Source organism: Struthio camelus, chromosome 4, assembly GCF_040807025.1.
Source record: "Struthio camelus isolate bStrCam1 chromosome 4, bStrCam1.hap1, whole genome shotgun sequence".
Lineage (NCBI taxonomy): Eukaryota > Metazoa > Chordata > Aves > Struthioniformes > Struthionidae > Struthio > Struthio camelus.
Window position 1 is genome coordinate 56,794,043 of NC_090945.1, and position 13,347 is coordinate 56,807,389.

The window sequence follows — 13,347 nt, forward strand, 5'->3', positions numbered from 1 at the left end:
TCTCCTACTCTTGAACACTTGCCCCAAGCATTGTTTTATTACAGTGCAAAATATCCGTGACCTACATGTAGCACCATCATGCCTATATGCGGCCAGAAAATGGCCGGTTTTGTTCTTTCAAGCTGCTGCCCACCACCTCTTTTTCCTAAGAAACAGCCCATAAACTAGTTACAAGTATGCAGGTATGCAACCTTCTTTGTTAAAGTAACAACTATATGAGCACACAGTTAAGATAAAAACTGTACGGTCTACTCAAAAAGCTATGAAAATAAAAATTATTTTAGGCGTTAAGATAAATTAGGTAGGTGGGAAATCTCTGACTTGCTAGTATGAGATCTTGCAACCACAGTGGAAGTCAAAGAAAATCTTAAAACATGTTTTAAAGATATTCACTTCACTGTGAAACTCTACAATCTTTCTCGAAACCTGGTAACTAGACATTAGGTTTTATTCTTAATAACTCCAGACTTGTTTACCCTGTCATATGCTTCATGTGAATAGAAATCTAATTACTTTGTGTCTTGAAAAATTACATCATTATACAATAAAACAAAAGATAACAGCCATATTCACAAGTGATCCTGTAACTGTCATTCCATGAAATTACACGTAAAATGTGTGTCATGTGGGGCCAAACCGATATAAACGTTTCAAAGTCAGTTGGCATACAGCAGAGAGAAAGTTTGGCTTTTGCTTTTCCACAGCAGAAAATGTTGATTATTCCTCCTTCAAGGAGAGAATGCAATGAGGAGTAATGAAACATACGCCTCCTTTCCCCTCAAACCACTGTAAATAATGCAATACCTAAAATGATGAAAACGGTGATGCAACATTTGAACACACCTGCTACCAAGTTATTTTACGTTCTTTGTTTTCAATTATAAATCGGGTGTGTGACATCTAGAATGATTCTGGAGACTCTAGTTACTTAACTCACCTCTGTTCAGTTCCTGGGCAAAAATACCAATAGATGGTGGGGGCTGGAAAGCCAGCTGCTACGCACTGGAGAATATCATTGCTAAGTATATCCAAAGTGAGAATCTCTGGTTTTGCTGCAATAAACACAAATGACAGTCATATATTAGGGGAATACAAAATTTGCGTTGCCACTTGTTCTTCACCTCAGCAACTTGTGTGCGTTACCATCCACGGGATTACTGAAGTGAACCGAGTTTTACACATTCAAGGGTGCCTGGGCCTGAAATGTCTCATCCGCGCCATTGCTGCCAGCAGTGACTACCTGCAAATTTGTGAAAATATATTCAAATTCTTATACTGAATGCTTGGGTGGGGTTTCGGAAGAATACTTTACCTCCACTATATATTGGTTTGATGAAAGATCCTAAAAAGGCCCAGTTTAATATACCGAAGAAGTATGTGTTTTTGAATGATAATGCAGTTCCAGTTCCTGTGTCAGGTGACTTTACTAATAAGTATTAAGGATAGTTTCTTCACAGTTGTAAGCGTACTAAATCTATCAAACCGCAGCGCCCCTACATCTGCCCTTTTTGTTAAACACTACCACCAGAGCCAGAAAAGGAACTAGTGCTACGCGACTAGTGCTTGTACAGATTCACCGTACATCCAAACACGCTACACGTTCCCACAGTCACGGCCTGTCCCCATCCCCGCAGCAGCGCCCGATGCTGGGGCTGACCCACGTCCCAGGGACATACCGCTATGTAAATGCCTGACTGACTAATTTTCTGAAACGTTGCATGTTCAGGAAGCGAATATTTGGAAGAACATATTGGCTGTCTAAACTGTAATTCATGACTGCGCTGCGAGTCCACAAAACAACTCGGCCAGCCGATTGCCCACCCGGCGATGGGACGCTCTGCTTTACCGCATTGGTGCTATTGCTGCCCTTGTTTTAGGAGCTGACGTTTTGAGTGAGACAGGAAAACAGAGCAATAAAACAGACTTTACCGACACTCGTCCTACGGCACAGACCTTTAGGAAAAACAGGTGAACCAATATCACAGTTGTGACCAATATTAGGAAGATTTATTTCATGGAGAACTTGAATTAGCAGCCTGATTTCCCAGAACTGTCTTAGATTACTTTCAAATTATGAAAAATATACTAATGGAAGAACCAGACTGTATTCCAACGGTATTGTGCAACTGACAGGTACAGATTAAAAGCTCATTATCAGTTAATGTAACTTTACAAAAATGTAAGATCAACTTCTAATGTCCTGGAAAATTGTGGAGCTGCACTGACTACAGTGGAGAAAAGCAGATTTACCTCAGATAAAATCTGCATACAGAGGCTTGTTTGCACTGCGCGGGTGAGTTTTTAACAAAACCTCTACTTGCTGATCAAATTAGAGGCAATAAAACACGCATACATTCTCAATCACGTACCATCTATGTCTATGCATGACTCATGTTACAGGAACCAAATGTTCCTTCATTTCTAAATCTGCATGTTGTGTTTTATGCAAACCATCAAGAAACAGACGTTGCTGCAAAATGTTGAGATGGATTTTCCCCATGACCCATCAGGGGCAGCACTTTCGACAACGCACATGTCAAACACTGTGAGAGCCCACGCGATACGTGTACGCCGACCTTCTGAAACTCGGATAAAAATGGCTGAACTCTGCAAGTTTAATTAGCCTGTCTAATACCCTCGTATGAACGATTACTTTAGGTCTGTGCTATGTAACAGGCAACGTAACAACCCCACTTCACTCGAGAAATGAGAGAAATCAAAGGTCAAACAGGAGAGAAAAATTAAGTCCTGGGAAAATATCATGCCAGATCGGGGCTGCATCCAACATCTCCCGACTCTGAGCGAACGAAACCAAAAACCGCCCCCACCAGCCAGGCGCTTTGCCGCTGCGAGAACCAAGCGCAACAGAAGCCCTGCCGACGCAGTCCGAACGAGCGGCGCGAGAGCGAGCGCGTCGCGCGGGCACGGGTCCACCCCCGAAAGCCGCCCGACGGCAGCCAGCCCCAGAGCGAGCCGCCACCGGCCGCGGAGGGGAGCGCGGGACGGCGAGCGCGGGGCCACGCTAACGCAGCCAAAGCGGCTCCCGGAGCACCGGCAGGGAGAGCTCGGCGGCGGGAAGCTGCCGAGCACGGGAAGCTGCTTTGCAGAAACCTCGTGAGGGCAGCTGACCCGAGACCGGCGTCCCCGCTGCCATCCCTCGCCAGGGGCTCCGATGCGCCGAGGCGCGTGACGAGCCTCTCCTCGCCGCTCTCGCTAACCTCCTTGGCTAAGGGGAATGACGGGATGCATTTTCACTTGTAGCCGCAAAGAGCCCAGCTGAGGCATTACTCAAGCCAAAGGAGGAGGCTGCTACCTGGTCACCCCAACCGGTGCCGTTTGCCGGCTCAGGCCACGCACAACTCGCTGCACCTGCACCAGCAGCGGGGACTCGTCCTCCCGCTACTAGCGCAGGTGCCCCAGGCGGAGCGGGACCAAAGACGGACTAGCGTTGGCAACCTGAGGTGCAAAGCTGCCACTAAATGATCTCCTCTGAAAGAGATTTTACTATGCTAGGTTTTATGATTTTCACTGCCTAATTGTCCCTGGTATTAGACAGGCCCTTAATGACTATTCATTGCTTACTGCTCTGGCTTTAACCCTTTAAATATTTAACGTTGCATTAAATTGCTCAGTATATATGCATATTCCCTTCCATAATCAGGCATTAGATGCCTTAAACCTCTAATTTCATTAAGCTTATTAACTGCTTTTCAGCATTTACTGGTGTAGAGTATGAACGAAGCAAAGAGGATTTTAAGAGGCTGCTCCTATTTTAACTCAACGCTCTGTTCGATAACGTTGTTAATTTAATTACTTTTTATTATCAATTTCCTTTTTTCATCATTAACATAGGGAAAATAAATGCCTAAAAAGTAACATTTAACTGCTCTCGTCTACCATTACAGTCAAAGAGAGGCGGTTTTCTTCCTGGAGCTACATTTTCCGGATTGGAAGGAATCTTTCTATAACATCACGGTGACTTTGCATATGTTCACTATATATTTCAATGACAGGAAAAATGCTGAGTTTGGCTTCAGGTGATCTATAATATTGCAATTGTTCTTCTCTTTGCAGCACGAGCCTGAACTGCATAGATAATATTCTGTTGATTATAATTAAGCCCAGATACTATTTTGCACTAAACTCAGATACTACTTTGACGAATCCTCCACTAATTGCTAGATGCACTGTCGCTTGCCACTCTGGAGATTTCTACAATTTCTTGACGGTTCTCAGTTCAGAATGCTGTTTGTCAAGTTGTAATTTTATTTTTGGCTCCTAATTTTAGAGCTCCTTCCTCGCTTACTTTATGTCACATTTACTGTGACTATTTTTTTTTTTTGCAATTTAGTATTGTTTCAGATTAACATAAGCAACTGCTAAAGGTCTTTAAAACCAAGGCAAGTATTTCTGCACAAGACTTCAGCAAATGCTTAGCATTGATTTTTGTTTATGTGAAGACAGTCTCCTCCTGATTAAGAATCCTGTTTTACCTGTTTGATTATCTTCTGCTGATTACTTGCAAAAGCCAGATGTGTAAATATCAGAAGCTACATCCCGCCAGCTTATGCAAAATCCCTACTGACTACAGTACCAGGTCAGGACACACAATTAGATCAGTATCTGACCCACCCACACATGACTCGCCTTTGGCAGTTACTCCGCTATCTCAAATAATAGGCTATGTTGTTAGGCAGTTTGTGTTTTATACCTAAATGATGAGCATCGTATGAGCCACTGAAAACAGGAGGATATTTTTTTTAAAAACAAAACAGTAGAAGGACCAATCTATTTCACCTCCTTTTTCAAAACCAAAAAATATTTGCAGTTGTTATAGTTAAAATGCCCAAAGAAACTGCTATTGAGTCAATAGCATCAAACTATCCATTTTAGCAATGTCTGCAATCCATCCAGGGATGCAGTGCATGGTAACCAGGGCTCTACTGAAATGGCTAAACGTCCTCCTGCCTTTTACGACTGAGCCCGTACTATTTACAAGAGCAGTAACTGAAGGAAGAAGGGAGACGTGAATACTGCTGATTGCCAGCACAAACTGTTCAGGAAAATTAATTCATTTACGCTCTCTCCTGCCTCGGCTGTTCTGCTGTATCATGCTGTTCCTAGTCTGGTTTGCTAACCACGACCTACAGGGATTTTCTGCTTTTATCAATTAGCAGATTCCTAAAAAGTGGCAAGAAGGACCTCTGCACAGAGAACTGATACCTGAGGACGGCAAAACTGCTTTTCTTAGTTATCCTCCCCAGACCGCTCCCAAGCAGCCTGCAGAGCCTGGGAGAGCTGAGACGGACTACAAACCACCCGTGGCACTCAGTGCCCGCAGCCCTCGCTGCGTGGACACATATGAGGCCTCAAGGCAGAAAATGCCATCCAGTCTCAGGGGAGCTGATGGCCCCATTGGCAACTACTTGCAATTCTTCTCATTCCTTCCCAGAAAATAAACTCTTGTATCCTCTGCATAATCCCATACCCAGAGAAGGATATATTGCTGCTGAAGTGCAACACCGTGGAACTGCATTTGCCGCATATTCACTTATTTCCTATGCGGTTCCTCCTGCCAGGCTTGAAGGCATCACTGCCTGCCTCACCTTACTTTCTCCAGCTTGCTTGCAGGCCCCTCCTGCTTTAATTTTTCTTAAGCTTGGCCTTTAGCAGCTACCAATATTTGTCTGCTGAGAGCATGAAATTCTCTTATGGGATGGCTTTTCTAAGAAGGATAGAGATTCCTGAAGGTTTCACTTCATTTATTTTGAAGTTTAGCTTTTGTCTTGAAGAATGCTGTTTGGAATTGATACTGACGCTCCTCTTTTAAAAGCATGTCCTAAAGATGACAGCCTGCTCATTTCTAAAGCTATGCTGACTTTATAATGCAGATCTATATTATTGTATAGATGTATTCAGAGGCCAAAAGGCACAAGTGAATAATCCTCCTGACAAGCTTTCAAACTCTGCATTCAACTCAGACAAATTAAAGACAATTAATAGCTTAACTTGGCTGCCAAAAATGCAAATTATGTATCTAATCCCTGTATATCCTGCTCCACCTTAAATGATCAAAGGTTTTTGGTACATGCTTATTTTTGAGACTATCCTTTTGGGTGCTACAGTTTTTTCCCCATATAAACTATCTATCTGCTCTCCAGTAACCTCTGGAGCACACTTGCTAAAACGCAAGGTCATGCTGGATAGTAGGCGGATCTCTGTAAGTACTCCACACTTTTATATCCTGACATTTAAATAGTTTTACAGAGCGTGCTTCACGTCAGATATCTTCTCATATGCTGAACCACACTGTGACATCTTGTGCATACATTATGTTGTATAAAATACAATGACTGTGATAATGAAATATTTCAGATTGTTCACTTTACTTACTTTTCACATAGACATTAAATGTTACAGAGGAGCTGGCATCAGAATTGGACACAAAGAACGTGTAAATGCCTCCTTCTGTTCCTTTTAATCGGGTAAGGTGAAGTTCACTTGTGTAGCTGCGAAGAAGGAATTAAGCATTACTGATGCTCACAACTTGCAGTGAACATATCAGCCCAGCGTACTCCCACAGAGAAAGCTAAGATGTGAACTATTAGTGTGCTGTCGTCTTCTGCACACATCATCCGTGCAGACACTCCTACTAGGCATTATGGCTGTCTTTGTTCTGCAGTGTAGAAGAAGTGTTCCCATACCTAAGGTCCAGCTGCGTGGGCTGACTGTGTCACAGCTCTGTACCAGGCTGGGACTGCAGGCATACACCACTCCTGTTCCTTTCCTTCCTGAAGGGGTACCTAGACACACCATCCAGGCCACACATGCTATGTGTTTCACTGGATTTCTGGAGGACCAGGACTGAGAAGAGAACTACAGTGCACAGCAGAAATAAAAACATAAGCTTTTGTCCACAGCATGGCACTCTGGTGGTAGAGTGAGTCTCCCCACATGAACAACTTCAAATCCGCATTTTTGCTTATTGGGCAGCCATGTCATCATGTGGACAAGTCATGACGTATATGGTACGCTGGTCCCTGAAATGGTGTGGTTAGTTTAATGCTATTTCAAATCTAAGTTAGCTGACTTTGCACCACGCTTCATGCGCTAAGCTGCATGTACTTCAAGATCTTTTAGACTCAAACCTCGGCCTTGCACACCCAGATGCACAAAGAGGGAACCAAGCACAAGGAGAGCCAAAATCTCTGCGCAAACCTTAGGGCATGCACGGCAGACACTGGGAGCGTACCCAGCTGGGTGCAGAAGAGTAACACAGCCACCGCTCAGGCACAGACTATACACACAGACCACAAAGGGCATAATTACACCTGCCCTAAAGAGCAGCCACGCTGCCAAACACAGTCAGACAGCACCAGGGGCTGATCCTGGGCCAAAGACCCAAACAGGGCCCTCTAACACACACGGACTCAGACCTTGCGGCCCGTCTTTGCGTCTCTTCCTACTGCATCCAAAGCATTTCTCTGGCATGTCGCTCCCTGTGTCTCAAACTGAGGAGGAAGGAAGCAAGGGAAGGAATTACAGCTTCTTCTCCATCGCCACTTTAATCTTTCCAGAGCAGACTCTAGTTTGCTGTTCCAAAGTGAAATCAATAGCACTTATAATCATTCTTATTACCTGTTATTGCTCACAGTCTTGAATTTGACATAATGATCTGATGAATTCTGCAATGTTTCGTTCATGTACATCCACACTTCTTCCTTCGGTTTTGGATATGCCTCATATTCAACTGTTAAATTTCCATTTTGTCCTGCATTTATATCTATTGTGGTATTCATTGTGGCAAGCAAACGGACAAATCCTTTAGCTGATGGTCATAATAGGGAGAAAAAAAAAAAAAAAAAGAATATCAGAACCATTTAGAAGACTGTCAGTGCTCTAACCACATTTGCACTACTTCAAGATCGTGATCAAACATCCAGCTGTGAAACAGGAAACTTTATCTAGGAAGCAGAACTTGAACTCTCACCTGCTATAACCAAGACCACTAGCTAAATATAGTAAATGAGGCACAGAACTTAAAGCAGCCTTGAGTGCTTTAACAGAAATAATTCCACCTTCTGCTGACAAACAGCCTTTATTTGCTTTTGGAAAAACGCAAGCACGTGCTTGACTCTTCTCCTGTATTTTAATTTTTCCAAAAATCAGAGCCACTGACTGTATAGTAGGAAAGAAACACTAAGAACAAAATCAAGATAGATTGATAATGTATGCCAATATACTAGAGTATTTAATATTTCTTTGTCAAATGTAGTTAAGACAGACATTACAAATGAAGCTATTAAAAACTTTCATTAGAGAAAAATGTGCTAAGTCCACAGGCCTGTATACCAATTGTCTTAAACTAAGGCATTTCTGTTCACCTACTGCTGGGTCTTAATTTTTTATTTGGCAGATACCATTTATCACTGTGTACTTCCATTCCAAAATATCACGTGGTGCAACATCCTTACTGCAGTGAGTTTAATTTCATTAATAAACTTCAGTCCTAGCTTATTTGAAAGACAAATTCTTCAGTCCTACACAAATTCCCCGGAATCACCAGTTTGACACACAGACTGGAACTACAGGGAAACACGTTTACTCAGAGATCTTGAATTTAGACCAAAATCTCCACCTCAGACCTCTGCCTCTTCCCACTTTCTAGTAATCAAACTGCTGGGGCCAGCTAGTCACCTCAGCTCGTGAAAACTACAGCCAGCAGACCTTGGTGAAAGCACATGGAGTTGCCAGAGCACTTGACAGATGCTTCGGAGGAGGATGGAAGACATTAACTCACAGCAGGCAGGTACGGTCTAAAAAAACCTCTCCATCATTAAAAAAAAAAAAAAAATATTTAAAATCTGGAAACGTAAGATTTTTAGTCCCTTTGCAGACCTCTTTTCTATATGCTGTATAAACACCGAATTTCCCACTGAACCTAAAACAAGATTGTAATCAAGAGCCTGCAAACAAAATTTTACGATCATGCTATCAGTCCTCAAAACAGAATTTCAGAAATTGCTTACGGTTAGATAAACCAACTGTTAAGAAAAGTAATTAGGAAATTTATCACAACACCCATTATTTCTCATAAACCTTGTGGCTAACATTAAAGCCACAGTAATTTAGAATCTGATACAATCTCAAGGATCTCTCCAGTACGTTCTGTATACCACTTTCCATGATTCTGGGAGCTGGCACAGTTAAGATAAATATAGTCAATTTGACAACGAATGGTGGAAGGAGCAAAGAGAGATGGTTTATTTTATTTTAGGTGAAATGTAAGAGGGTTACGGGAGACAATTATCATGAAAATGAAAGACTTCAGCTTTTCTCTGGTATTTTTTATAAAACTGAAACTTGGAATTTCACTACATACAAACTTGTTAATGCATTTTCTATTTTTTAGAATGTTATGCTCATTATATTTTAGTCATCAGGCTTTCCAAAGTGATTCCTTTTTTAAAATCGCATTTGCATACGTAGTAGTTCTAAGAATCTCTGCAGTGAAGAACTCTTCCCTTATAATAGAAGCTTTCACATTATTCCCCTTGGATAAAAGATTTTCTTTAATACTTAACACTGTTTCACTATTTTACATATGAATTTAGTCTCCTCTGTAAAAAAAAAAAAAAAAAAAGAGGAAAACATCACCAATGGTATGAGCCTTAGCGCCTCAAATGGTATAGCACTCAAAGCACTTGCGCACACTCAAACCTCTGAAGCTGTGCTGAAGATCTACCCACATAAGTCAGATATATCTGTTTTCTTTAAATTACTAGGCAAAGTTGAACAAGCAATCGTGAAGGAATATTTTTGCAATAGAAGAATAGTTTTGAAAAGGAAAAGAGTATAAGGACCACCACACAGAAACCCAGCAGTTTCACAGCTACACTTCCCTCAGCTTCTAGGTCCTTGGAAGATGAGGAACTGAAATAGCTTTAGCCAATTACACAGACTTGTCCAGAAGTATCCAATTAAGTACATCAGTATGTCCCCAACTGGTTTAACGAATTATCACTTTTTGGCGGCTTTTAAAAAGCAGTGTGTGTCATACAAGTTAGTACATAGCAGTGAGGTCCACATGAGCCTGCTATTAAACAAGAAGAGGAAGGGAGCTCGCTCTTTGTTAAGGGACATAATCCAAAACCTACGGGTAGAAGTGATGAATAGTGGACTTACTACTGTGGTGAGCTCTGGAGCAATTTCATGCTGCCTGTGCATACTGCAATGCTGCTCACAGTATTATTTTAAATAGAGATAAATATGCAGCCTCTCCAACACAAAAATCACTGACATGTCAACGTCAGTGAAATTTCTCATGCTTGGCATGCAGGTATTAAAGATACACTTTGTGCTTGTGCTGCCAAATTACTTAAGCCAAGGCATAATACCAGGCAAAGGTAAATTACTTGCTTCATTAAGACTGGATTAAATTTAAAATTAAACCAAGAAGGATGACACAAACCAGAGAGATGGAAACACTGCTAGGTGGTTCTTCTAATATCATATTCCATTAGCGTGCAAGGGAGTAGAGAAATTAAGGCAGTTGTACACACCACAGCACTTGTCGCACCATTCCAGTGCAGTACCAGTCAGCAATAACCTTTTAACAAGAAACTTTACTGATTCAGGTTTTCGGGAAAGGAAAGAGAGGGAAAGGAAGGCTACCCAGTATTCTCATTTTCCACCTCCCATTCTTAGAAATAGTACATTTCTACAAGAACTATTTACCTAGTGCTTTCAAGGTTACTCTGGCATTGGTTTTTCCAAAAGGGTTTTCTGCTTGGCATGTGAATTCTCCAGAATCATTAACTCCCACTGAACGGATGTTCAATGTTAATTTCCTTTCGTATCCATAATCACCCAAATTTCTGCTTTTGCTTGTAACAATCTGTCGGTAAAAAACAATTAACATCTAAAATACTGTGTATGCAGCATCTTTCCTAGATAAATTAAAAATAGAAGTAATTATAACTTTGCTATATTAATATTCATAACTTTATACTGGAATAATAAGCCATCATGACAAACCTGTCACTAGAATCTCTCCACGCAAAACAAGTATATGATCAGCTCTCTTTGAGCGATAACATCCTTTCCTAAGCTGTAAGCCCTCCCCTTAGCCTTTATTGTTTTTCCTCCTCAAAATCCACTCCAAAGCATTTATTCTGCTGCATTTCACTAACCAACTGTCCAATCAACCACCTGGCTTTTTAAGGCATGGAGCTTTTATTTGCACTAACAATGCTTCCAGCTGCAGGGCTTGATGCAAGATGTCCACAGTGCATTGACTTTGATAACGTTCAGAAGCTACAGCTAATGTAAAAAGCGGCTGTAACCCTGAAGTGTGGTTCATCACTCAGGCAGGGTGTAAAATCACAAAACTCTCCAATGGCTGTAACGGTTCCCAGTGAATTTCAAGAGAGAGAGAATTTAAGGTGCTGGGGCTTAGCTTTAAAAAGGGTCATTCTATGCCACAACTCTGTGGCATTTCCTTCATTGCAAACACGTGGTAGAGAGAACTGCTGGTGACCTGCTTTACATGGCATCCTCCTGCTGTTCTCCATCCATGACAATCCAGATTTATCAACCCTACAGGCAACTGGAAATGCCATTCTGTTCCCAAAGCACTTAGTCTATGATGATTATGTCTATGTATGCATGCTGAAATTAAGGAAAAATAAATGCTTTGAGGTCTTGACTTTAGGTTCTGTGAGAATGTTCAGTTTGGTTGTAAAGACTGATAAATCTACACCGATTAATCCAAACACAGACCTGAACTTGTTATGATTTCCTAGTCTTGAAGGTGCCAAGAGGTTCTAGGTAAATTTCATCTGCTCAACACAGTTTTGATTCCTTGTGAACAGTAATAATCACAAACAGAAGTTTGTTTTGTATGGATGTGCTTGCTTATAACAAATCTAATTTTCAAAAGCAGTAATAACTTCTATCATAAAAGGAGAAAGTAAGCTTTGTTTTGGGGTTTTTTTGTTTTTTTTTTTTTTAAACTTTGACCTATTCAGGACAAAATGTAATTCTGCTTCTATTTAAACATTAATTTTATGTATTCTGTTTCAGTACAAAATTTAATTTGATACTCGATATATTTAAAAGATAGCATCCCCTGCTATTTACCAGAAGGGACAGAAAGGTCAAACTTATTTGGTCAAAAATATTTTCCTCATGCCTTTTACTCATAAAATGAAAAGTGATAGAGCATAAAAACCGAAGGGAAGACTCCAACTTTACCACACTGTAACAACGAAAAGGGAGTAAACAAGGGAAAAATGAAGTTTTCGAACGAAAGATTTATAGCTGACCTTGGCACAGGACCAAAAGCCCCATCTGCAGGTCCCATACTGCCTCCATGTCATTTAGACCTCTTTAACCCTTGAAGCTGCGAGGTGGGATTTCTCGAGCAACGAGCACTTAGCGAGAGAAGCTACGCCAGAGCCGACGGATCAGCTAAGTATGGCGTACTGAACCCAAGGGGACCAGTCTCCAGTTCGCTATTTGCCTGAGGATATGTGATTTATCTGAACATCACAGCATCACAGAAGCCTTTTTCCATACACACATGGACTGCAAATTATGTATTCCAGTCATTACCATTAACAGTAAAATACCAGCCAATTAGCATGGGAAGGTATATGGCAGGAGTTACTAACAAGTCCTCAGAGGAGCTTTTAATTCATTTAAATTCCATGGTATACCCAGAAGACTAAAAAGTGTTCTTACAAGCAGACCAGTGTCTGCTGCTGTTTGGGCCACTCTTACTATTTTTCAATACAGAGTCTGCATTTCAAACACGGAGCTGGCAGCGCTCTGGGCGACCAGGGCAGGGGATCGCGCTCCCTCTCCCTTTTCTTCAGAATAGCTACACTGTCAGTAACAAACACTCCTGGAGTATTTAGCTTGCCAATAGTTTAATTCGGTAATGTCAGACAGTAACTTAAGCTATCATTACAGACAGAAGCCAGTTCATCGGTTTCATCGGTTCATTTTTGAGAACGTTCCCAGCTGGTAAGGCACACCGTGTAATTTAAGTGAATTAATCATTCCTGTGAATGCTTACTACTATTCCTGTCACATACAATCCCATGCTAATTAGCAGGTATTTTACTGTTAATGATAACAACTAGAATATGTAATTTGCAGCCCATGTGTTGATATTTGCAGCTCCCATTGATTGCAGTGTGATGTGTAGGCACTCCGTGCTTTCATATTCAGGCAGCCCCACAGAGGTCACCCAAACTTCACATTGAAAAGCCTAACTTTAATTTCTACAGTTTGGGAATAGCAGCCAGGCAGACACTGTCCCTCCCAGCCACGTTCAACGAT

General features: G+C 41.5%; 1 protein-coding gene across 2 annotated transcripts in view; it reads right to left on the reverse strand.

Moving 5' to 3' along the window:
- The window catches only part of KIT (KIT proto-oncogene, receptor tyrosine kinase), a 54,736-nt gene that overhangs the window by 14,763 nt on the left and 26,626 nt on the right, over positions 1-13,347 (reverse strand). For both annotated transcript variants that reach the window (XM_068942872.1, XM_068942871.1), the window contains exons 5-8: positions 10,738-10,897; positions 7,639-7,828; positions 6,394-6,509; positions 938-1,052 (exon numbers count right to left, since the gene is read on the reverse strand). In XM_068942872.1, the coding sequence (XP_068798973.1) occupies positions 938-1,052; positions 6,394-6,509; positions 7,639-7,828; positions 10,738-10,897 (581 nt within the window). The remainder of the gene's footprint in view (positions 1-937; positions 1,053-6,393; positions 6,510-7,638; positions 7,829-10,737; positions 10,898-13,347) is intronic.